General features: G+C 51.3%; 1 protein-coding gene across 5 annotated transcripts; it reads left to right on the top strand.

The window, feature by feature from the left end:
• The first annotated feature begins 209 nt into the window (after positions 1-209).
• TOP1MT (DNA topoisomerase I mitochondrial) lies at positions 210-21,823 on the top strand. 5 transcript variants are annotated; one of them, XM_080579940.1, is made up of 21 exons: positions 210-334; positions 1,408-1,518; positions 1,792-1,879; positions 1,999-2,072; positions 2,227-2,317; positions 4,056-4,114; positions 7,102-7,174; positions 7,324-8,246; positions 10,564-10,679; positions 12,654-12,775; positions 13,474-13,596; positions 14,130-14,317; positions 15,058-15,202; positions 16,089-16,232; positions 16,748-16,933; positions 17,535-17,603; positions 18,548-18,662; positions 19,130-19,257; positions 20,020-20,114; positions 21,025-21,174; positions 21,552-21,823. In XM_080579940.1, the coding sequence occupies exons 2-21, from the start codon at positions 1,475-1,477 to the stop codon at positions 21,652-21,654; spliced, it is 3,036 nt and encodes a 1,011-aa protein (XP_080436066.1). In that variant the 5' UTR covers positions 210-334; positions 1,408-1,474; the 3' UTR covers positions 21,655-21,823. The 5 variants fall into 5 exon arrangements, with proteins under 5 accessions (XP_080436066.1, XP_080436068.1, XP_080436067.1 ...); XM_080579942.1 differs by lacking the exon at positions 210-334 and adding an exon at positions 349-681; XM_080579941.1 differs by lacking the exon at positions 210-334 and adding an exon at positions 349-706.
• Positions 21,824-21,868: the final 45 nt, after the last annotated feature.

The following is a 21,868-nucleotide window of genomic DNA, read 5'->3' as shown; positions in this document are numbered from 1 at the left end:
TTAAGCAAAGCTCCCCTGGCGGACGGGGCTCTGCAGCAGGTGCGGCCCCTTTGCGCCGGCCCCGGTGCTGCTGCAGGGCAGCTGGTTAGGGTCAAGAGACCCTCCTGAGGCTCAGCTGGGAAAGTTTTGATGGGGACAAGGGCAGGTGAAAGCAATGGGCTCGCCTGCATGAATAGGGCTGGTAGAGGGGTGGGATGGGGGAGTGCTGTAGGGGGGGAGAGCCATGGGGGGCAGCATTATTTGGGATCCAGCCTCTGCACCCCTCCCCCCTGGGCTTAAGGACCCCTCCGAACCCAGCTACGGGGCTCTGATGGGGTAGAAGAAGGTGAGAAAGGTGAGATTTGGGGTTTTATTTTATCATTTGACTATAGGGGTGGTGTCCCCTGGGAGGGAGATGTTTGTACGGCGTTATTTTTGAAGCAACGCAGCTGAGCGACGCAAGGGGGTTTTGTCCCCTCTAGCAAAATCCCCTCGCCAAAATTATGAGTTTTTTTTTTTTTTTCCTGAAACTCAGATCTGGGGCTAAAACTTCATTTCCCAGGGCCCACCTTGGGCTGGGGGCCTCCAATCAGCACCGAGGGAGGCTTTAAAGGAGGCTGCCTGCTGGAGGACGTTTCCCCTGGGGAGGCAGAGAGGTCTTCTCCAGCTTGGGGTGGCTCTGAGCACGTCACCCCATGCTGGGTGAGCGTGGTCCCATTGCCAGCTGGTAAAACACTGAAATTTTCAACGTGTTTCTCATTCCCTGCGAAGTTTGTGGGGGTATCTCATGGTGCTTTGCAGCTTGCCCTTCGATCCTTGGAAATCCCCCTGGTTCCCTTGGTGGGGAAGGACCTTTATGGATGAGGACTGTGGTGGTGCTTAAATCTGAGCTTTATTGCTTGTGTCCTCTCGGACATTGAGTTTTTTTTTGGGGCGATTCGGAGTGATTTTGGGGAAGGGTCTGTCTGTCCCAGCCCTGAGCAGGAGGGGAGGGGACTGCTGCATGATGGTGGCCTAGCTGCGTGCTTTGGGGGGAGTCAAATTCTCAGTTTTACTATTACTTATTTGTTGTGATCTAGTGGTGTTTTTTTTTTTTCATTATGCTCATTTTCAGGGTGTAGTAAGGGCCTTGGGTAGCGCATAACCCACCCAGGCTGCTTTGAGGGTGCAAGCCCACCCCAGCACAAAGCCCTCATCTACCCATATGGGTCTGTGGATTCTGACGTTTGGGGGTCCCTTTTATTTTAGGACAGCCTTATTTTCACTATGTTAACAGCATTTTAGGTGCTGAGCTCAACGCTTTGCACCCAGTGCTCCTTTTGGGCTCTTGCAGAAGCTGAGCTTGCTCCCATGAATTGCTCCAGACCTCAGGGCTGAGCTGTGGGGGTTTCCCCCAGGGTGCTGCCACCCATCTCCGTCTCGTTGCAGTGCCTGACCTCAGGACCACTGCCGTAACCCCGCGTCCCCTCCTGCAGAGCCGGCGGGTGACAAAGCCATGGGGGTCTCGAGGGCCCGCGGGGCGAAGGACAGCAGCAACCGGTGGGCACCATGGGGGGTAGGAAGGTTGGGGACCCCCTGGCTTTATGGTGCTGCTGGTGGCTCTGTTGGGCAGCACATCCCTAAAAGAATCAGCAGGGGAAACCCTTCAAATCTCCTTTTCGGAGAGATTTTGGTGATTTTTTTTTGGTGCTGCTGGGCATAAAGATTATGTAGTATACCTTATTTTTTTTATTTTTTTTTTTTTACCACCAAGGGGGCTGCAGGGGTTTTGCCTGCTTGGCCTTGGTGGGATGAACTTGCTGTTGTCCCCAGGAAGCGAAAGAGGGAGGCAGAGAAGGGGCAGGAGGTGCTGAAGGCACCCCAGGGAAAGGAGCCAGAGGAAACTCCGTGCACGGCGCAGGTACCATCAGCCCTCTTCCAGTTTGGGCTCTGGAGATGATCCTTGTGCCTGCCTTGGTGTTTTGTGGCCATCAAACCCATTGCACAAGCTTTCTTCTCTTCCCTTCTCCTGGCACGAAGCCCCCTGGGCTGAAAGGGAAGAAGAAATCTGCAAAAGTCAAGGAGAAACCACTGCAGGAGAACATCATCAGCAGGTAACTACCCAACGGGATGGGAGGGCTGGAGGTGGCTGTGGGGAGGAGATGGGAGCTGCAGGGCTTTGCCCACCTCCTATTGGGGTTCTTGTTATTGAAAGGGTTTTTACTGATGGGAAAACCATGCCTTTTTCTCTCCTTTTTGGCCGGGAAGCTCCCTAAAGCACGAGGCTGTGGAAGGCAAAGGTCTCAGCCCAAGCCAGTGGGATGGGATCCGAGCGAAGGAGGCAGCTGCGTCTGGGTTGGTAGGTGGTGGTCTCTGTGCCAAGGGATTTAGGAGTCCTTGCATGGTTTGCTCTCAAGGGAGGTGTGGGGGTGGTGTCCTACAGCTTGGTGTGAGCCCGTAAAAGGGATCCTTTGGGCATCTGGAATTAAATTAAAGAACAAACTAACTGAGGCTTGGGTGCCCTGCTAGTGGGTGGGGGTGGCGTTGGGGTTGAATCCAACATATTTGGTGCTGGACCAAGAGCATGAGCTAGCTTGGGTGGGAAGGGACTTTAAGGATCATCTAACTCCAACCCCCTGCCATAGGCAGGGATGTCACCCACCAGATCAGGCTGGCCAAGGCCCCATCCAGCCTGGTCTTGAGCACCTCCAGGGATGGGGCATCCACAGCTTGTCTTGGCAACCTGTTCCCATGCCTCACCACCCTCACTGTGAAGAATTTCCTCCTAATGCCTGGTCTAAATCTATCCTCTTTTAATTAAAGACCATTCTCCCTTGTCCTATCATTATCTACCCAAGCAAAGAGTCCTTCTCTGTCTTTTTTATAAGACCCCTTTAAGTACTGAAAGGTCTCAAAGAAGTCTCCCCAGAGCCTTCTCTTCTCCAGGCTGAACATCCCCAGCTTTCAGCCTTTCCTCCTAGGAGAGGTGACTGTCCAATCCATCCTTCTTGGAAATGCTGCTGGAAACGTCAGCGATCTCTCCCGATGCGATCAGAGCTGAACTGCAGCCGTGAAACCCCCAGAGGGCATTGTGGCTGGTGCCCTGGTAGTGCCACCATTCCTGGTGGCATTTGCGTGCGGGAAGAATGTGGCTCCTGAATGGCCCCTCCTGACTGCTGACAGCAGCTGAAGGATTGTGAACCTGAGAGCAGGAGTATTCCCAGGGAACGAAAGTGCGCATTGCCATAGCCAACCTATAATTAACTCAGGCTTTTTTTTTTTCCACTTAATGAGTTAACCCAGCTGCTTCTCATGAGCAGCTTTCAAGAAAAATCCCTGTGTGGTTTTGGCCTCCCTTGAAAGCCTTGGAAAGAGAAACTCGGGGAGTCAGAATTTGTTAACGAGAGAGCCTCAATGCTAGGTGAAAGCTGGAGGAGGCTGGGATGGGTTTCAGGGCACTGCAGGGTTGGTTGGAAACTTTTGGGGTCTCTGTTCAAATCCCATCTCAGCTCACTTTCTTCCACATCCTGTCCCCATTTTCCCTACTTCTTGCTCTTTTTCCTTCTCTTTCTTCCCTGCTGTTTCTTGTTGTATTTCCCACCGATGGCTTTGCCTCCTTCCTCTTTCCCTCTTGCCATCTGCTCCAATGGCCGTTTAATCTCCCGTGGAATAAACTGGCCTGGATGCACATGAGTTGTGATTAGAAGCATCTTTTTGGAGCCCTCTTGTCCTTTTGGCATCCTGGCCCCATGTCCCCAATAACAGCAGCATACCTAATGAGCAGGTGGCTGAGGGGGGTGATGTATTTTGTAGAACAAATCCACAAAAACTTTTTTTGGTGTTGATGAAATAAGATATGGGTTTCTGAACCCCATAAAACTTTAAAGCTTCCTCCATGGCTGGGGAAGTCAGGCTAGTATAGGCCTGCTGTTTTGAGCTCCTGGTTTCCTCATGGCTGAGGAAGGGGAGGGTGATGCTGTTGGGATGCAGGGACCGTGACCTGGCTGGGTGATTGCCTGGGGGTGATGCTGCTGTTGGGGTACCCGTGCCAGCTCTGCTTTTTGAACTTCTGCATCAATGCCATGAATCTCTTTCAGGAGGAGACTGAATCCAGCCTTCACCAAGGGTCGTCAGCAGGGCTGGAGGACTCTTCCAGGTAAGTCAAGCCACTTTCTTGATGGCTTTTTCTGCCTAAAGAACTGGAATTTTATACTTTTTTCTTGCTGTGGGGTCGTGCAGCCCCTCATTTATCACTGAGACCATCCCCCTGTTGATGCCTTTATGGGGCTTGGCCATGTCTTGGTGCCTTTGGTGACCCTGAAAGCTTGCCAGAAAACATCACAAGTGGGATTTGAGCCTTTATCCTGGGCTTTGGGTGGGTGAGGAAGGCTCCTGGCCTGATCCAACCTCCCCAAGCACAGAAGGATGCTCGAGTCAGCAAGGTGCAATCGTTTGGCCGCACATACCTACATAAATGCAGAGGTAGGCGGTGGGGAAATGCTAGGGGGGACAACCAGCCTCACAAAGCTTGGGAAAAGGGTGTTTCTCTCCCTCGCCCTGTGCTAGATCTGGGCAGAGATAGAAGCCTGAATTCATTATGCTGGCCTTTAGCAGGATAATCCTCTCCACCTCATAGAGGCAGGGGCTTTCATGTCCAGCGAGAAGCCTCTAATAAGACCTTTTGGGGAAGGAGCCGGTCCGAAAAGGCTGCAGGACTTTGCCTTCTGAGTCACAAATCTACTGGCTCCTAATGAGATTGGAGCGTGTTTTGCCAAGCTATTTGCACTAATGAGTTTAGTGGAAATTGTGCAATGCTCGCTCCAAAAAAGCATCCGGTCTCAGCCATCTCCCTGGCATTATTTCCTCAAAGCTGCTTTGGGGCTTGGGCTGTGGGAAAATGGGCTCTTTCCTAGGGATTTGTTACACCGCAAAGCCGTACTCCAACTTGGCTCAAGTCTGATCCTCACCCATGGAGGAGCCTGGTGGGACATGCAGGGGCCATTTAGAAGTTTAATAGGGCTTGAGAGCCATGGGGAGCTTCTGGTGAAGAGCTGGGACTGATGACTCTGCATAGGGGTCTGAAAATAGGGCCACATCTGATGGCTCAATGTGATGGTGAACTGTTGATGCCAGCAACCAGGGCTTGCTATGAATGGACAAGGCTGTTCCTGCTTGGTGCTGAATGGGCTCTCAGTGCTGGTCCCTGAGCTGCTCCTTTTTGGGGAATCTGCTCCTCCATCCTGAGCAAGTTTGAAGGTTCCATGCTTGTGTTGCTCTCAAGTCCTGCAGCCCAGCAATTGAGCATCATCCTTTTAGAAAGGGATGGAAAAACTCTCTTTTCCTTACTGAAACATTGTCTTGGAGGAAACCTTGGGTAAAAGTGATTTTACAGGGGAAGGTTGGTGCTTTATGGTGTTGGCACAAGCCACAAAGCTCCCCAGAATTCACCTGACCTCTTTGACAGGGGAAATATTCATGTTTTCCCCACCAATGTTGCTGCCAGTGGTGGCTACAAATCTGGATGTTTCTGGTCCCTGCGGCCTTTTGTGATAAAGGGGCTGCATCGTTCCCCAACGTGCTGAATCTCAGGTCCCCTATTTGTGAGGGGAGTGAGGGTGCCTGTCCCCAAATCCACAGAGTCCCAGGAGACATGTCTCATCCAAAGACTGCCTCTTCATCCATGTCCATGATGCTCAGCCTGATGCCACCTCCATATCCTGCTGTTAATCACCAAACCCTGCGAGCCTCTCCTGTTCTCTGGGCAGGAATGTCCCTGGGGATGTTTCCTTGAGGCCTCCCACCTTTGATCTGGAGACCTTGTGGTCCTGCTTATTTGAGCTTTGTCATGCCATGAGCTGCAGCCTGGGACCACCGCGTTTCTACAGGGGCTGCTTTGGGATATTTCCGTCTGCTGCAGCAGGGGGTCCTGCTGTGCTTGAAGGGAAATGTAGACTGATTCAGGAGCAGTCCCCTGTTTTTTGCATGTAAGAGGTGGAGGTTGCTGCTTGCCAATGTTCTGGGCCCCCAGTACCAGAGGGACCTGGGTGTACTGGGGAGAGCCCAGCACAGGGCCATGAGGGGCGGCAGGGCCTGGAGCCCCCCTGCCGTGAGGAGAGGCTGTGAGAGCTGGGGCTGCTCGGCCTGGAGAGGAGGAGGCTCTGGGGGAGTTCCCCCATGTCCCTGCGGCCCTGCAGGGAGGTGTGAGAGGTCGGGCTCTGCTCAGGGGGCCCGGGGCCAGCAGCGGAGGCTGCGGGCCCAGCCTGGAGCCCAGGAGGCTCCCCCTGGCCCCCAGGCAGCGCTGCTGGTGCTGGAGCCCTGGCACAGGCTGCCCAGAGGTTGTAGAGTTTCCCTCCCTGGAGATCTTCGAAAGACACAGACCCACGTGAACCATCAAGTCCAACTCCTGGCTGCACCCAGGACCACACAAAAACCAGGCCCCGTGTCTGAAAGCTCTGTCCAAACACTTCTTGAACTCCAGCAGCTCGGTGCCATGACCATGTCCCTGGGGAGCCTGTCCCAGTGCCCGACCACCTCTGGGTGCAGAACCTTTCCCTCACACCCAGCCTGACCCTCCCCTGTCCCAGCTCCATGCCGTTCCCTCGGGTCCTGTCGCTGTCCCCAGAGAGCAGAGCTCAGCGCCTGCCCCTCCGCTCCCCTCGTGAGGGAGCTGCAGGCCGCCATGAGGCCTCCCCTCGGCCTGCTCTGCTTGGGGTTGAACTAACCGAGGGACCTCAGCTGCTCCTCATACATATTGCCCTCCAGACCCTTCACCAACTTTATAGCCTTTCTTTGGACACTCTTTAATAGTTTTTAAGTCCTTGTTACACTGGTGCCCCAAACTGCACACAGAGCTTGAGGCGAGGCCACACCGGAGCAGGACTGTCACTTCCCTTGACTGGCTCACAGTGCCGTATTTAATGCACCCCAGGATATGGTTGTCGCGGGACTTATCTTCAACTTGCTGCCAACCAGAACCCCCAGATCTCTTTTTATGGGGCTGCTTTTCGACCTCTTGTTCCATGTGGTCCTGAGCAGCCTGCTCTGGGTGGCCCTGCTTCAGCAGGGGACTGGACCAGGTGGCCTCCAGAAGTGCCTCCAACCTCGGCCGTTCTGTGATGAGAATTGTCTGTGCATTTGTTACAGGTCACAGCCCAAAATCTGGAGCGAGGGACCTGCAGTGGGACAGCAGCTCTTGGAGACCAAAGACAGAGTTGGGGTAGGAAACCTAGGGGATACCGTTGGCTCCCAACACACAGTCTTCAATGGGATGCGTCCCTTAGCATCTCCTCTGTGTGCCTGGACTTTAGGATAATTGCCCTCCTTTCCTAATATCAACCTTTTTTCCCTTCTCATTGCTTCCTACAGCTCCTGAGACCAAGCGGTGGTGTTGCTGGCATGGCTGCATCCCTTTCTGGAGAGCCTGGGGGTTCAGGGTTATTTCTGGGGGTCACTGCTGTGAGGGAGGAGGTGGAGAAGGAGCTGGACCCCTCTGTCCCACAGCAGAAGGGGGATGCCCGAGACCTGAAGAGGAAAAAAGAGAGAGAGAAGAAGCAAGAGCAAAGGAAGCAGAGGGAGAAGGGGTTGCTGAGAAAAGGAGGGAGCAAGATGGATGAATTTGAGGAAGATCTTGGGGGTATGATGGAGGGATTCAAGGATGAGGATGGTGCTGATGGGAATGGAGACTGGGGAGTGGGACAGGGAAGAGCCAAGAGAGGGGGCAGCAGCTGTGCCCAGGGGAGGAGCAATGAGAAGGAAAAGCAGGAGAAGGGGAAAGCAGAGAAACGCAAGAAGGTGAAAACGGAGGGGGAGGAGAAAATGGGGAGGAAGAAAATAAAAAAGGAAAAAATGCTGGAAGAGGAGCAAAAGTTGGAAAGGACAAATGAGGAATTAGAAGCGGGAGATGAACCAGGAGGGATGGAGGGGAGAGATGTGGTGGGAAAGGAAAGTGAAGATGGGAAAGGAATAAAGGAGGAGGAGGTGGATGAGCAAGGGGATGAGGGATGGGGACAGGCTGAGAGCATGGAGATTGGGCTGGAGGTGAAGGAGGAAGATGAGGCAGGGAAGGGAGATGGGCCAGGGAAAGGGAAAAAGCAGAAAACCAAGGAGAAAAAGCCAAAAGAGAAAAAGGAGAGGGGGAAGAAAAGTGAAGAGAAGAGCGAAAATGAGGAGATCCCAGAGAAAACCCGGAAAAGAAAATCTAAGGAGGAAGGAGAGGAGAAGAAAAACAAAAAGGCTAAAAAGGAGGAAAAAGAGAAAGAAAAGAAAGAGGCAGAAAAGAAGTGGAAATGGTAAATGTCTTGCACGTGTTTGGCCTGTGGGCAGGTTTAAGTTGAATGTAACTGGGGTTTTTTAATTTTATTTCTTAGGATAAAACTGTAAAAACTCTATTTTTATTAATCCTTTTATTAACTGCTTGGTGTATTTTCCTAAGCCCTGAACTTAGCTGAGCACTCTGAGCAGGAGGAGGGAGTGGGGTGAGAGAATGGGAGGTCCCAAATACAAAATAGTATTTATATGGTATTTTTATGATGTGTGCTGTTATAAGAGTATATATTCCTCCTCAACTGACTTTGCTGGTGTCCAGCCAGGCAAGTGATGTGCTCACGGCTGGTGGAAGGAGATAACCCACAAAACCCTGTGCAATAAAACCACTGCCATATCAGTGGGAGCCATGTTAAGGAGGTCGTAAAGGGGCTGCAGTTTTTTCTCTTTGCAGTGTTTTTTGGATGTTCCAGGCAAGATTTTTGGTTAGGAGACCATCAGAAAAGAGCACACGGATGGGGCTGATAGATGCTGTCCCTTTGCTGTATTTTTTCAAGGTGGAGACCGGTGGCTTTAGCCACCTGGTGTCGCCGCGTCCCAGAGCACCCCCAATACCTGAGGCAGGGAAGGGGCATTTGGGGGGGGGGGGGCTGGATGCTTTGCAGCCTGTCACAAACCCCAGAGCCTGGGCAGCAGGGGGGTGCTGGGCATTATCCCAATTATCCCAGATTGGGATGCTTATGGGCATCATCCACATCCTGGACCTTTGGGACAGCTTTTTTGGGGCATAGGGTCCTTTGAAAATAGAAGAGTTTTTTTGTTGTTGTTGTATTTTTTGTTTTGTTTTTTAAGCAAAGCTGCTACATAAACTTGATTTGTGGTAGAATTGCCTCGAAACACACGTAGGACTACACTTCCCATAAGGCTACGCAGCCCTGACACGTGGGGAGTGCCACAACCTGGACCTTTTTGAATAGGGTGCTGGTGACTTTCCCTGGTGATGCTTTGGGCAATGCCACCCTGCCCCGGCGGGTAGCGGGGTGCTGGGGTGGGATGCTGGGGGGCCAACCGTGGCACCCACCGGCCTCGCCAGCTCCGGGGGCACAGGGTGGCATGTCCTGGCGTCTCACCACCTCGCTGCTTGGTCGGGGGGTCCCTCGCCCCCGGATTGTCCCCCCCGGCCTCCGTGCAGGCTCGGGGATGTGCAGCAGGTAAGTGCAGGTGGTGCTGGGGCGGAGGATTGCATGGATTTGGGAGGAGAGATGGAGACCTTGCCCGTGCTCCGTACATCATAAATCACTCTTGTAGATGCCTGCTTTTCAGAGGTGCTTCCAGCTATGTTTTCTGCAGTCTGTTGCATTTTATAAAATAATACGTATTTATATTTTCCTAAATATCTTTTTTTTAAATATATTTTTCCTAGTGCAATGCCTTTCTTGATGCAATCTACCCACCTTTTGATGCAACCTCCTCCTGCGGGGAGGAGACAGCTCTGAAATACTTCCGGGGCACTGCTGAATGAGAAACACGTTTATTTATCTTTTTTCCCCCCGGGGTAAAATTTTGCTGTTTCTCTTGCAATCCCCATTTTCCTGGAGATGCTGGGTTTAACAGGCTGGGTCCTGCTGCTGCCCACCCAGCTGGTGCTGAGCCGTGGGGTGCGGATCCCCTGCCTGTCCCCAAATGCTCCTCCAGACGACTTCTTCCTCTGCCGCAGACAGTCCTCTCTTTTAATTTCATGCTTAAAGCGTTAATGTTTTTAAATGCTCTTCAGGGTGGGTACCTTGATTTTTTTTTTTTAATTCATTTTTTAAATCCTTATTTTGCAGCCGAGGTCTGTGGTGCCTTTAAAACCCTATTCGCTCTGTGGGGTGTGGGGAGAGGTCTTTAAGATCTTATTTGCATTAAGATTGCAGGACAGGGTGGTGGATGCCCCTGAGCCCTTTTTTTTTTTTTTTTGTGCCTTTTAAAGGAGGCAGTGAGGGCTGGGGTGTGTTTTAACCCTTGCAGCCTCTTTAGTACAAACTGAGCAGCCTTTGTGGGCCGGGGTGGGATCTTGGTGGCTGTCCCCATGGGTTTGGCTGATGGCTCCATCCCTTTGCTCTCCCCCTGAGTCCCTCCACATCCCACCGAGCACATCCCTTCCCTCCTTAGGATGCTTTTCCCTTGGTTAGGTCGTTGTTTTCCGTGTTCGAAAGAGATGGGGAAACTGAGGCAGTGACAAAGGTGGCGGAATTTCACTTGAGTTTTGTGGCAGCGCTCAGGAGAAGGTCTCAAACCCTGAAGCAGAGACGCTCTCGTGGGTCTGCGTGCCTCTCATGGGTCTGCGTGCTTCTGTCCCAGGTGGGAAGAGGAGAAGACAGCCGACGGGGTGAAGTGGACGCAGCTGGAGCACCGAGGACCCTACTTCGCCCCCCTCTACGAGCCGCTGCCTGACGATGTTCAGTTTTATTACGATGGTACGTCCACCCTGGGAGGAGGCACGTGGAGTTGCCCTCTGCACGGCCAAGGAGATGGTTATCTCCTCTTATATAAGGGGGGCATACTGCAGAGCATGAATTATTAAATGCTGAAATATTGCAATATCCTCAGCCGTGGCTGAGGCTTGCTCCTCTGCTCACAGCTTTTTCTGGGGCGGGGTGTGCAGCCGTGGACCCTGAGTTTCTCAAGGGGAAGCAATGCATCTCGATGCCATCACCTGAAGACCTCGTGTACATTTTGTGAACATATATATATATATTTTTTCCCTCCCAGCCTATGTATAGCATTTTCTCCTGATTAACATACTTTCTGGGTTTGAGCTTTAAGTCAGCTCACGCACTATTTCTCTGCACACGGGGGAAGAAGTGTTTTTGCTTTTGATGAGAGCTGCAGCTTCGCTGTCCCATGGTCTCAGTGACATGTCACTCGCCCTCCGGGACACTTCAGGATCTGGCCAGGCTGCTCTGAGCTCCTGGTCACGGCTCCTTGTGTTGTCCCCAAAGCCACCACGTTTCATCTTACTGCAACCCAGCGCCTCGTTGACGGGCTGAGAGGTTGGCAGGATGGATCCAGGCTTCTGCTGTCCTTCCTGGGTTTCTCATTGAGGTTGTTGGACTCTTTTCTTCCCCACTCTTGTCTCCAGCCCCAAACTGTTCCCTCTGGAGTGGGGGAAGGAGGCAAGAAGGACCATGAGACTCAACCAAGGGATGCTGGAGATGGGAAGGGACCACAGTCCGATGGAGTCTTGGTCCGTCTCAGCCTCTCCCAAGGGTTCCTATTCCTTGTGTTGTGTTTTTTTTTTTTTAATTAATTTTTATTTTTTTATACATAGTGGGTGAGAAAAGGCCAATTTGGGAAAATGAGGTGTGTGGCAACACTGTCAGCAGAGGGCACTGCTGGGATATTGGTGGGGCTGTTGGAGACCTGTGGTTTTCTGGCTCAGTGAGGAGGAATCTTGTCAGCTGCGTGTAGTTTGTGTAGGGTTTAGACCTCCTCTGTGGCCTCCGCTCCTTTGCAGACCTGTCTGTGTTGTGTGCGCCCAGGCTGGTGGCTTTGGCTGGGCAGCTGGGGAGCCGTGGGCTCGGTTGCTGGAAGGTGTCACCGTTCCTGGAAGAAAACCCGTGTTTGTGCCCAGGCAACAGCCCCGAGTAGGAAGGGAGCTGGTGCACGTAGGCTGCTGTGAGGCTGTGACTCACCGTGCTCTGCAGTGCAGGTGGAGGTCAAAACCCCGAAATCAGCGCCTGGCGTGGGCAGGATCGAACCATCCCTGGAGCTCTGAAGGGCATTTTTCCTGTGGCTTGCCTAGAAAAGCTGTTTTGAAGGTTGTGCTTCCCAGGAAGAACCAGGATGTTCCCTGGCTTCTTTGGACTTTGTTGCTGCAGCCAAGGAGCTCAGGAGAGGCTGGTGGTGGCTTTGCCACCTCCAAGAAATGATCCAAAACTCACTGGACAACCACGAGAGGATCTTGCACCTGTATCCGTTTCATGCATATTTTCTTTGAGCTTCCCACGATTGCTCCATCTGCATAGGAAATGCTTTGAGATGAAACTGCCGTGAGTAGGATCCTGACTATTCAGCATGGTCCTGGAAGTGATCACGGTTGGAAAACAAACCTTTGCGTTGCCTTGTTAAGCCGGGAATCTGGGACTTGTTGTTGCACAACAGCTGCCGAAAGCCTCACGGCTCAGTGACCTCGGTGTAAACCGGGCTCTCACGGAGAACAAAATGAAATGTGATTGCAAATTAGTCTTGGCAGCCTCCTGCTGTGCTGAGTGCTCAGGGGATTGATCCACAGGCAAGACTGCTTGGTGTATGGAGGTGCCGCTGTCCATTCTCAGCCCGTGTCCCTTTTTGGCACAATGTTGAGCATTGGGGACTGACCAAGTGACCTCCTGGGGCTGCGGTGTGGGGCTGTCCCCAAAACTGACGCTAATGTTCCTCTCTTTTCCCAGGCAAACCCCTGAAGCTGAGCCTGGCCACGGAGGAGATTGCTACCTTCTATGCCAAAATGCTTGATCACGAGTACACCACCAAGGAGATCTTCCAGAACAACTTTTTTAATGACTGGAGGAAGGTACCTTCCCTGCAGGGGGGCTTCCTTGCTGTCCATCCTTTACATTAAACCCCCCAGCATTAAAACTGTCACCTGCAGGCATAGCATGGGAGGAAGGGGATGTTTTTTGGAGGTTTAGCTCTTTATTTCCATGCTTCTTGTGGGTTTGGGCTAGGGCTTGCTGTCTACAGGAATCCTTGAGCACTTCACGTTGGCACTTGAGCTCCCTTTAAGCGATGCATCTAGCAAAGTAGTCACGGGTTCTACCAAACAGCCTTGCAAACTTTTGGGGGCGTGCCTTTCTCTGAAGAATTAACGTCAAGATCCTGCAGCACCATGGCTCGGTCCCCTTGCACAAGCAAGACCCCTCCTAGCGCTTACCTCACCTTTCAGTGCCCCTTTTTCAGACCCTGACATCTGCGTGCAGTCACTTTTGGGACTGTTTGTTCCTGCAGCAGAGGTTTGAGGCTGCCCCACCCCAAAGCTGGCTGTGTTTTGCTTCTCAGCTCAGGTGTCCAGGGCAGCCTGGCCTCCTGCTGGGGCAGTTTTATCTACCCTTGGGTGGATGTGGCTGGTGTGGCTGTTTCCCTACGATTTTTCTGAAGAACTGGTGTGCAGCTCTGTATTTCCTGTTCTCTGGGGTGGGACGTAGCCAACAGAACTGTGCAGAGCTGTTTTTGCCAACTGTCTTTACCCAGTCCCTGTCATCTCTCCCTCAGGAGATGACCACTCAGGAGCAGAAGATAATCAAGCACCTGGACAAGTGTGACTTCAGAGAGATCCACAAGTACTTTGTAGACAAAAACGAGGCACGGAAAGCACTCCCCAAAGAGGAGAAGCAGGTGAGAACTGTTTCCTGTGATATCTGGAGCTGGCTGATATGCTTTGGGACCAGCTTGAGGTGTCCTAGCTCCTGCTGGCCTCTTTTTTTTTGTGGGTTATGTCCTCATGTGGGACCTCTTTGGTATTTGACTGACTCCATCTCTCCAGGGCCATCACACCCTTCTTCATTGAGCTTTTCTGCAGATAGTGCATGCTTCCTGGCTTTGAAAAGTGCCTGTCATCCTCAGGTCATGGTTTGGGGTCCTGCCCTAAGGAGGGAGGTGGTGGACCCTTGCTATATGGTACTAATGAAACCCAAGGTTTGTTTCATCAGCATCTCGTGCTGGGACAGCATCATGATGAGGGTTTGCAAAGTGGGTGGAGATGATCTGTGTGTTTGGAGTGAACTTGGGCTTGTTCTTGCCTCTTCTCCAGTCCTTTGAGCTCTGTCTTTCCTGCCTTGCTCTCCTCAGGGAGAGGATGGTGGGCAAGCACAAGTCACGGGGTTTCAGCTATGTCTTGTGGGATGATGGTGGCCTGGTGCTCGTTTCAGAAACTGAAGGAGGCGGCAGACAAGATCCAGGAAGAGTACGGGTACTGCATCCTCGATGGGCACCGGGAGAAGATAGGCAACTTTAAAACTGAGCCTCCGGGGCTTTTCCGTGGCCGTGGTGACCACCCCAAAATGGGCATGCTCAAGAAGAGGATCATGCCAGAGGATGTGGTCATCAACTGCAGCAAGTGAGTTGCCAAGAGAAGAGCTGAGGTTTGGGGGGCTGCTTTTGGGACTGGGATAAACAGCACATCTCCTCTACATGGAGCTGCCATGGGATTTTGCTGTCTGCTGCAACTGGAGCCCTCCTATAACCTCCTGGGACCTCCAGACATCCGCTTTGCAGTCAGGTCTGACTTAGTCTCTCTGTGGATGTACGGTGGCTAGGGAGGCTGGTCAGCAGTCCCATCTCTCATTGGTGCCAGCACCTTTAGCAGGGTATCAGCTGCAAGCCCAGCAGTGCTTCTGTGGTCTCTTTGAAGATGGGACAACCGTGTATTGCTTCTGATATGCTTCTTTTAAAAAAAAAGTGTCATTCTTCCTGACTTCACGGATCCTTTTTGCTGGCTGGAAGCATCGGGGTCATTCTCACTGGAGGGAGGAAGAGTAGCAATCAGTTAAGAGTGTATTTGCTATAGATGATGTTGGTTGGGTTGGTCTTAATGTGCACCCCCAGGAAGACCTCGTGGCCTTGATTCAAATCAGTCCCCACCAGCCCAGCAAGTTCTCCTGTTGTCCTCAGCATCCAAAGGCTACAGACCGATTGTGTTATCGAGCAATTTGGGGCAGGCTGTGTGCTTTCTGTAAGCAGTGCTGCAGCTTCTTGACCATCCTTTGCTTGCCGTGAGGAAATGGTTGAGATGCTGACCCGTTTCTTCTCCTTCGTGGTCTCTCTGGTATGAGGGCTCTATTCTTGCTCTGTCCCCAGGGACTCCAAGATCCCCGAGCCGCCTGCGGGCCACAAATGGAAGGAGGTGCGCTTTGACAACACGGTCACCTGGCTGGCCTCGTGGACCGAAAACATCCAGAACTCCCTAAAGTACATCATGCTGAACCCCAGCTCCAAGCTGAAGGTCAGTGAGGTGCTGCCGTTTGTGCAGGGCTGTTGTCTTGTGGGCCACGGGCCTTTTGCCAGGTGGAAAGGCTAGGGTAAAAGAGATGTGGCATGTCAACAAAAACATACTTTCCTTTCCAAGAAAAAGGAGGTAAACTAGATTAATTAAACTAGATTAATTGGGATGCCCTTGGTTGTGGTTGGGGGGGGAAAAAGGATAAATTTTTTTTAAGCATTGAGCCTGTTTTTAGGGACAGATTGCTGCTGGCAGAACTGTCCCTGTGCCATGCTGCTCGTGTGCATCCTGGGAAGGCTGTTGAAAGCCGGGCAGGGGCAGAGGGGATCCACAGGGTACAAGAGCCCATGGGGTTTGGTCCATTTGTGCCAGCAAACGGAGCACGGGTGGAGGTGGGATCACCATCTGTAGCCCTGTGGGAGGGCAGGAGTGAACACAGCGGGGAGAGAAAGGTGACCTAAAGCTATTTCCAGTCCTCAAAGCAAATAAGGAAACCGCATGCAAGTTGGGCACAGCCAAGCAAGCACGTCGTGCCAGTCAGGGCTAGTGGTGTGCAAGCGTCAGTGGCCATGGCTCTGCAGTGCTGGACTAGTTGGCTCCTTGCCTGCCCTGTGCTGGCCACAAGCTGGTGGAAGACTCATCCAGACTATGAACAGCTCAGATTTTTGTGAGGATCCTGAGACCAGTGCAGCCAGCAGAGGGCACAGAAACCCCAGCTGAGCTGTTTCTGCTTTAATTATTTTTCATTTCATGGATTTTTCTCAAGAAAGCACTGGGTTTTGAGTGATATTTAGACCCTGGAGGTTGTGTTTTCTACAGCGGGGTCTGGCTGGTGGAGATGGAAATAAGATGGGGTACTGAGTGGGAATGCCTTGGCCTCTTTTTCCAGGGGGAAAAGGACTGGCAGAAGTACGAGGTAGCCCAGAAGTTAAAGGACGTCGTCCACAAAATCCGTGCTGAGTACCAGGCCGACTGGAAGTCCAAGGAGATGAAGAAGCGACAAAGAGCAGTGGCCCTCTACTTCATTGATAAGGTACCTGTGGCCTCACCCTGGCCCCCCACTGCTGTTGAGGCAAGGGTTTAGCTCACCTGATCCACCCAACTCTTTTCTTGGTGTCTTCTGGTCACTACTAGCTGGAGTTGTTCCATGCAAGGAATCTGGCAATGATCAAGGAGGACGATGACTACCAATACCTGCAGATGTTTGGGTGAGGACACAGCTGTGTGGCAGTGCAGGAGCTGTGCTGTCCTCCCTGGGCTTGACCAGTGTTCTCTGGATGCTGACAAGGCCCTCATGAGAGCTGGATGGCTTCATTTTGGGGAGATATCTTAGGGTTTAATAGAATAAGAAAACAACCTCCTGCTGGAGAGAAAACCACTGCTTGGTTTCCACCAGGGTCCCAGCAGCTGTTCAGTGAGACACTGTCTGAGAAAGTGGTGTGGTTTCTTTTTGGTTTGTCTTTCTTCCTGACGTCCATGCCCACCTTAGAAAGGGGCGTTGTGGTGGTTCGGAGTGGGTGACTCACGGTCTCCTGTGGCTCCTTCCAGCTGGCCCTGCGAGCTGGCAACGAGAAAGAGGAAGGGGAGACTGCGGACACAGTTGGCTGCTGCTCCCTGCGCGTGGAGCACATCAAGCTGCACCCCGAGCTGGACGGGCAGGAGCACGTGGTGGAGTTTGACTTCCTTGGGAAAGACTCCATCCGCTACTACAACAAAGTGTCGGTGGAGAAGCCGGTGAGCGTGGCAGAGATGGGTGTCATGGCCGTTGTGGCGGTGTGGCGCAAGGGGGCCTTGGTTCACTTGGTGGTCGTCAGTCCCAAATTTGCATCTGAACCGTGTGTTTCAACCCCACTGTGACAGCACGTGCAGGAGATGCAAGGGTGCTGTGGGATGAGGACACGCATGTTGCTCCTAGCCTAGAGGGGGCAGTAGAAACTTTGGGGTAGGGGTTTCAGGGCTGTTTTAGCCCATGAACTATGAGAGAAGTCCTGCCTCCTGCTGGAGTGCATCCTCAGTTGACCGAGTGGGAATTAAGGCTTAAAAGTGTCCCCACTGCTTTTGGTTTTGCCTGTGAGATAACGTTAATGCTGTTTGTGGGGAAAGTGGAGTGCCGGGGATAGCAGGGATGGAGAGAACAGTCTGTGGCACCAGTGTTTGAGGTCTCGTTGGAAGTTCTTGAAATTGAGCAGGTTGGCGCTATGGTAGGATGCATACTCCATGAGTACGAATCAGTGTACCTGGATAAGGGGATGAGGAGACAGATGAAGACGAGGGAGGTGTCTGAGAGAAGTTTGCTCCTAATCCCTGACCAGGACCATCCCTTCCTCCTTTCTAGGTGTTCAAAAACCTGCAGCTGTTCATGAAGAACAAGGACCCAGGAGATGACCTCTTTGACAGGCTCACTGTAAGTTGTCACCTCTCTTCTCTTGAACCCCACTGATAGAAAAAAAAAAAAGTCACAACATCCAAACTTCTCAGCATTGGCAACATCGCTCCTTTCCCAAATGCAGGCTCGTCTGTCTGCCTGTGCCCACGGCTAACCCATATCCCTGCTAAGGAGGTGTTTTTCTGCTGCTTCCCTCCTGGAACTGATCTGCTTGGGTTTTTTTTAGCCTGGGAAGACCTGCCCACGTGCATGTTGCCCAGGGCATTACTGGAGGCGTCAAATCTCAGCTGCTTGACATTTCCATGCCTTGCTGGGGCTCAACAAAAAAGGGAGAGAGACTGCTGGAGCATAGGGGTGCTGGAGAGATGTGCTGCAGCCTTCTCCTCCCAGGCAACCCTCTTAGAAAAATTTCTACCTCCTCTTTAGCATGAAATATGGGCTGCTGCCCCCTGTGCTCCCCTTCTGTCACATGCCCACAAACCCACTCGTCCATCTTGCTTCTAAAGAAGCTGCTCCTATACGGTTATGTGGGCTTTCTCCTTCCAAGGAAGGCTTCCTCCAAACCCCAAATGAGTCATTTTAGCATCTTCTGTTTCTGCTCTGACTGCAGCCCTGTGTGCTCTGTAGAATAAAGATATCGGATTTGATATATGTGAGATGTGATATTGAATGTGAAATGTGTCCTCTTGGACATAAATAGGCAGAAATTGTTGAATTTGAGGGAAGTTCTTTGTGAATTTCAGTGTTGTTTGTCCTGATCTTCAATAGTTGAAGGCCTGACCCAATAGGTAGATCTGCAAGTTACGGAAGATCTGTGTGGGTTTTTTGAGTTTTTTTCTAAATGCCTAATGGGTTTGTTTAGGTTTGTTTATGATGGTCTGAGAAGTGATTTATTGTCCTGGCTTCTGCTTGTTCTCTTCCTTCCTTTTTTTCTTCACTTTGTCCTCTCCTCCCTCCTCCAGACGGTCATCTTGAACAAACACCTCCAGAATCTGATGAATGGTTTGACTGCCAAAGTGTTCAGGACCTACAACGCTTCCATCACACTGCAGGAGCAGCTCAAGGCCCTCACTAACCGTGAGTTTTTAAGAGTTTGTGTTGCTCCCAGCTGCCCTGTGGGGGCAGTGGGCTCAGATGTCCATCCATTGCCTTGCCGTCCTCATAACTGCCTGCTCCTCCTTGTCTGGTCATGCACCATGTTGTAGGGTGGTATGTAGCTTATGGGTTCATGCAGCAGGTTAGGAGCCATGCCAAGTGACAAAATTAAATTACCTGCTCAATGGTAGTCCGACAGGCAAGATAGGATTGTATTTTTTCCCCTTCTTTGTGTTGTTTGTGTTTATTTCTGTCCTGCCTTCTAGTGATGAGATGCACTTTCAAATTTGTTGCTTCTCAGGTGTCCTTTACCAATTTCTACAGCCAGTATTTCTCTCTCCTGAGAAAGGATGGGGAAAGACAAACATCTTGCTGTTGTTCTGGGCTGCTCTCTGTCTTTTCCAACTCCCAGAGAGGAGACAAATAATGATCCTGCACTTGATTTCCAGCTGAAGACAGCATTGCAGGAAAGCTGCTCTCCTACAACCGAGCTAACCGAGCTGTGGCCATCCTGTGCAACCATCAGAGGTCCACGCCAAAAACCTTTGAGAAGTCAATGCAAAACCTCCAGAGTAAGGTGAGAAGTATCAAACTGAGAGCCCTTACCCTGCTCCCACCTCACTGATCTCTTTCTTGGATGTGGAGAAGGGAGGGTGAATAACCTGATGCCTAAAGAGATTGCACTGATCAAGTGTGGCATCTAGGAAATGTACCAGAAGTAGTGGTGGTGTGGAGACCTCCACAACCTAGGAGAGGGGTGGAATAAGCTCAAATGCTGGTTGGAGCACATGTGGCACTGAGGTCTTCTCACTGATTGGTGTCTTCAGACCAAGCTGGGTGCCTTTAGTGATGCCACAGCTCAGGACTATGGAAATGAGTTTTCCTATTTGCCTATTTGGTTGTTTGTAGGAGAATCAGCTGAAATTTAATGGGTCTCCTATGGAAATTCCACAAACTGACTTTTAATTGTCCTCAGATCTTTTGTTCACGCTCTACCACTGAGCTTGAGACTTTGCAGTAGGGTCCCAATATTGTAACGAGCCAGTCAACCTCAGACGTGCACAACATGAAAAAGAGCTGTGAGTTTTTCTGGCATTGCAGAACCATTTGCGTTGGAAAAGATCTCTAAGATCAGAAAGTCCAACCTTTATCCTAGCACTGCCAAGTTCACTGTTAAACCATGTCCCTGAGCTCTACATCTACATGTGTCTCAGGCAGTTGTTAGGTCTGGATCAGGGCTGATGAGAAGCTGAGGAGCAATTTGGTATGGTAAGGGAGAGGCAGCTGAAATCTCTAGGGAGGACAGGAGCATTGGCTCACTCTGTGTTTGCGTTCACAGATTGATGCCAAGAAGCAACAGCTGGAGGAGGCCGAAAAAGAGCTGAAAAAAGCTGAAGATGAGTTTGAAGAGACGAAAGATGCCAAAGCAGAGGCGTGAGTGAATCTTCCTTACAATTCCTGTTTGCAGAGGGGTCTGTCTGGGACCTGTGGGTGGGAATGGTGTGGTCCAGCACCCTACGTGTAGCTCATGGGAACTGAATTGGGTACTGGGTGCCTCCTGTCCCATGGGAGTCTAGTGGATGGGTGGAGGTCTTGTGGTTGTCTGCAACAGTAGGACCGCAAAGAGTTCCTTGGGGGGGGGGCATTTCTGTGTGATAGGGCCCATCTCTCTGAATACTTAGACTTCAGCCCAAGCTGCTGGGTTGTCCTACAAATGCCGTGGTGCATAGGATGTCTGACTTGGGGTTGAAGCTGGCCATAATGCAAGTTTTCTTGTGAGACTTTTGGGTGGAGGATTGTCACACATCTGATTTCTGCAGCAGTCATTGCATGGGGACTGTCTAAATTTACTCCCCTTCCCGGAGCCCAAATGTGACTTTCTGCCTAGAGACAGAGGGCAGCTGGTGAAGAGAAATGAGGCTCATATTTTATGTTGTACTGTGGAGTTCCTTGTCCTTCTGCCTTTGGCTTGTGCTGCTAAGGTGCAGAGCAGGCTGCCTGAGATGGTCGTTGCTCACGGAGTCTGGATCTGAGGAGGTGGTCTCTGCTGGCTGCAGGCTTTTGTGCTTGCACAACTTTAGTACTAATAATTAAGATGTGATTTTTATTTTCCCTCAAGTACTCTCACCTGATAGGTTAGTACTACATAGCATCTTCCACTTTGCCATTCTGGAGCTATTTCTAGGCTCAGGACTTGGAGTGAATTTAGAGACTGCTCTGAGCTGAAGCTCCTTAGCTTCCTATCATGCTCCCAGGCAGCATCAAACCAGGAGAACTGCTGTGTTTTGCCTCTGCTGCTTCTTTTTCCCTTTAACTTGCTGTGTTGCTCTTCCTCTGCCCTCAGCAATATACAGAAGAAGAAAAAGCTGCTGGAGCGTCTAAAAGAGCAGCTGGCCAAGCTGAATGTCCAGGCCACAGACAAGGAGGAGAACAAGCAGATAGCTCTGGGCACGTCCAAGCTGAATTACCTGGACCCCAGGATTAGCATAGCCTGGTAAGCCTTGGGCGTGCTCCTATAGAGAGATGTGCACAAAATATGCTTGTTGGGGAACAAACACGGGGCTGAGCCTTTGCGGTAAAGGAATAAACTTTGTCTCTAGCTGGCCAGAGAGACCTGTCCAAACTCTGGAGATGCTGGAGCGAAGTCCAAAGCTGCAGCCTCCCTGCAAACAGTTATTTGCAGGATGTCCCTTCTGGGTTTAGGGCAAGAAAGACTTTGCATGTCTTTATCAACAGTGGCAAGGTGAAAAGGTAATTAGGGAAGCTAAGGAGTTTGCACAGGTGAACAGGGAGGGCTACCATGGTGGGAGCCAGGTAGGATGGGTTGTGCAGCCCCTGGGATGTCCCCTCATTGCCTTGTGCTCTCTGTAGGTGTAAGAAGTTTGGTGTGCCCATTGAGAAGATCTACAACAAGACACAAAGGGAGAAGTTTGCCTGGGCGATCGACATGGCCGATGAGGACTTTGAATTCTGAGAAAGCGCCTTTCCTGTTACCTCATGCTCATTTGGTGCTGTTTGATAACTTTTTTACATGCTGCAGCAGTTGTTGCAGATGTGGGGTGCTTGCCTAAAGGGACTTTGATCTATGTATTTCATATTGTTTTTTGTATAACAATTAGAAACTAGATGTTTAAAACTACTGACTTGTGACACTCATTCTGAGTGCAGCTACTTTGCTGTGAACTTTT

This window comes from Anser brachyrhynchus, assembly GCF_964034855.1.
Source record: "Anser brachyrhynchus genome assembly, chromosome: 2".
In the NCBI taxonomy this organism is placed as follows: Eukaryota; Metazoa; Chordata; class Aves; order Anseriformes; family Anatidae; genus Anser; species Anser brachyrhynchus.
Note: the sequence above shows the minus strand (reverse complement) of the source record. Positions and strands in the feature narration are given on the sequence as shown.

What these genes read in the sequence shown, in the direction of transcription:
- TOP1MT (XM_080579940.1), top strand. Translation starts at nt 1,475, where the DNA reads ATGGGGGTCTCGAGGGCCCGCGGGGCGAAGGACAGCAGCAACCG. An exon ending in AAACTCCGTGCACGGCGCAG is followed by an intron (nt 1,880 to 1,998) that starts GTACCATCAGCC and finishes CCTGGCACGAAG; the next exon opens with CCCCCTGGGCTGAAAGGGAA. An exon ending in ACCCCAGCTCCAAGCTGAAG is followed by an intron (nt 15,203 to 16,088) that starts GTCAGTGAGGTG and finishes CTCTTTTTCCAG; the next exon opens with GGGGAAAAGGACTGGCAGAA.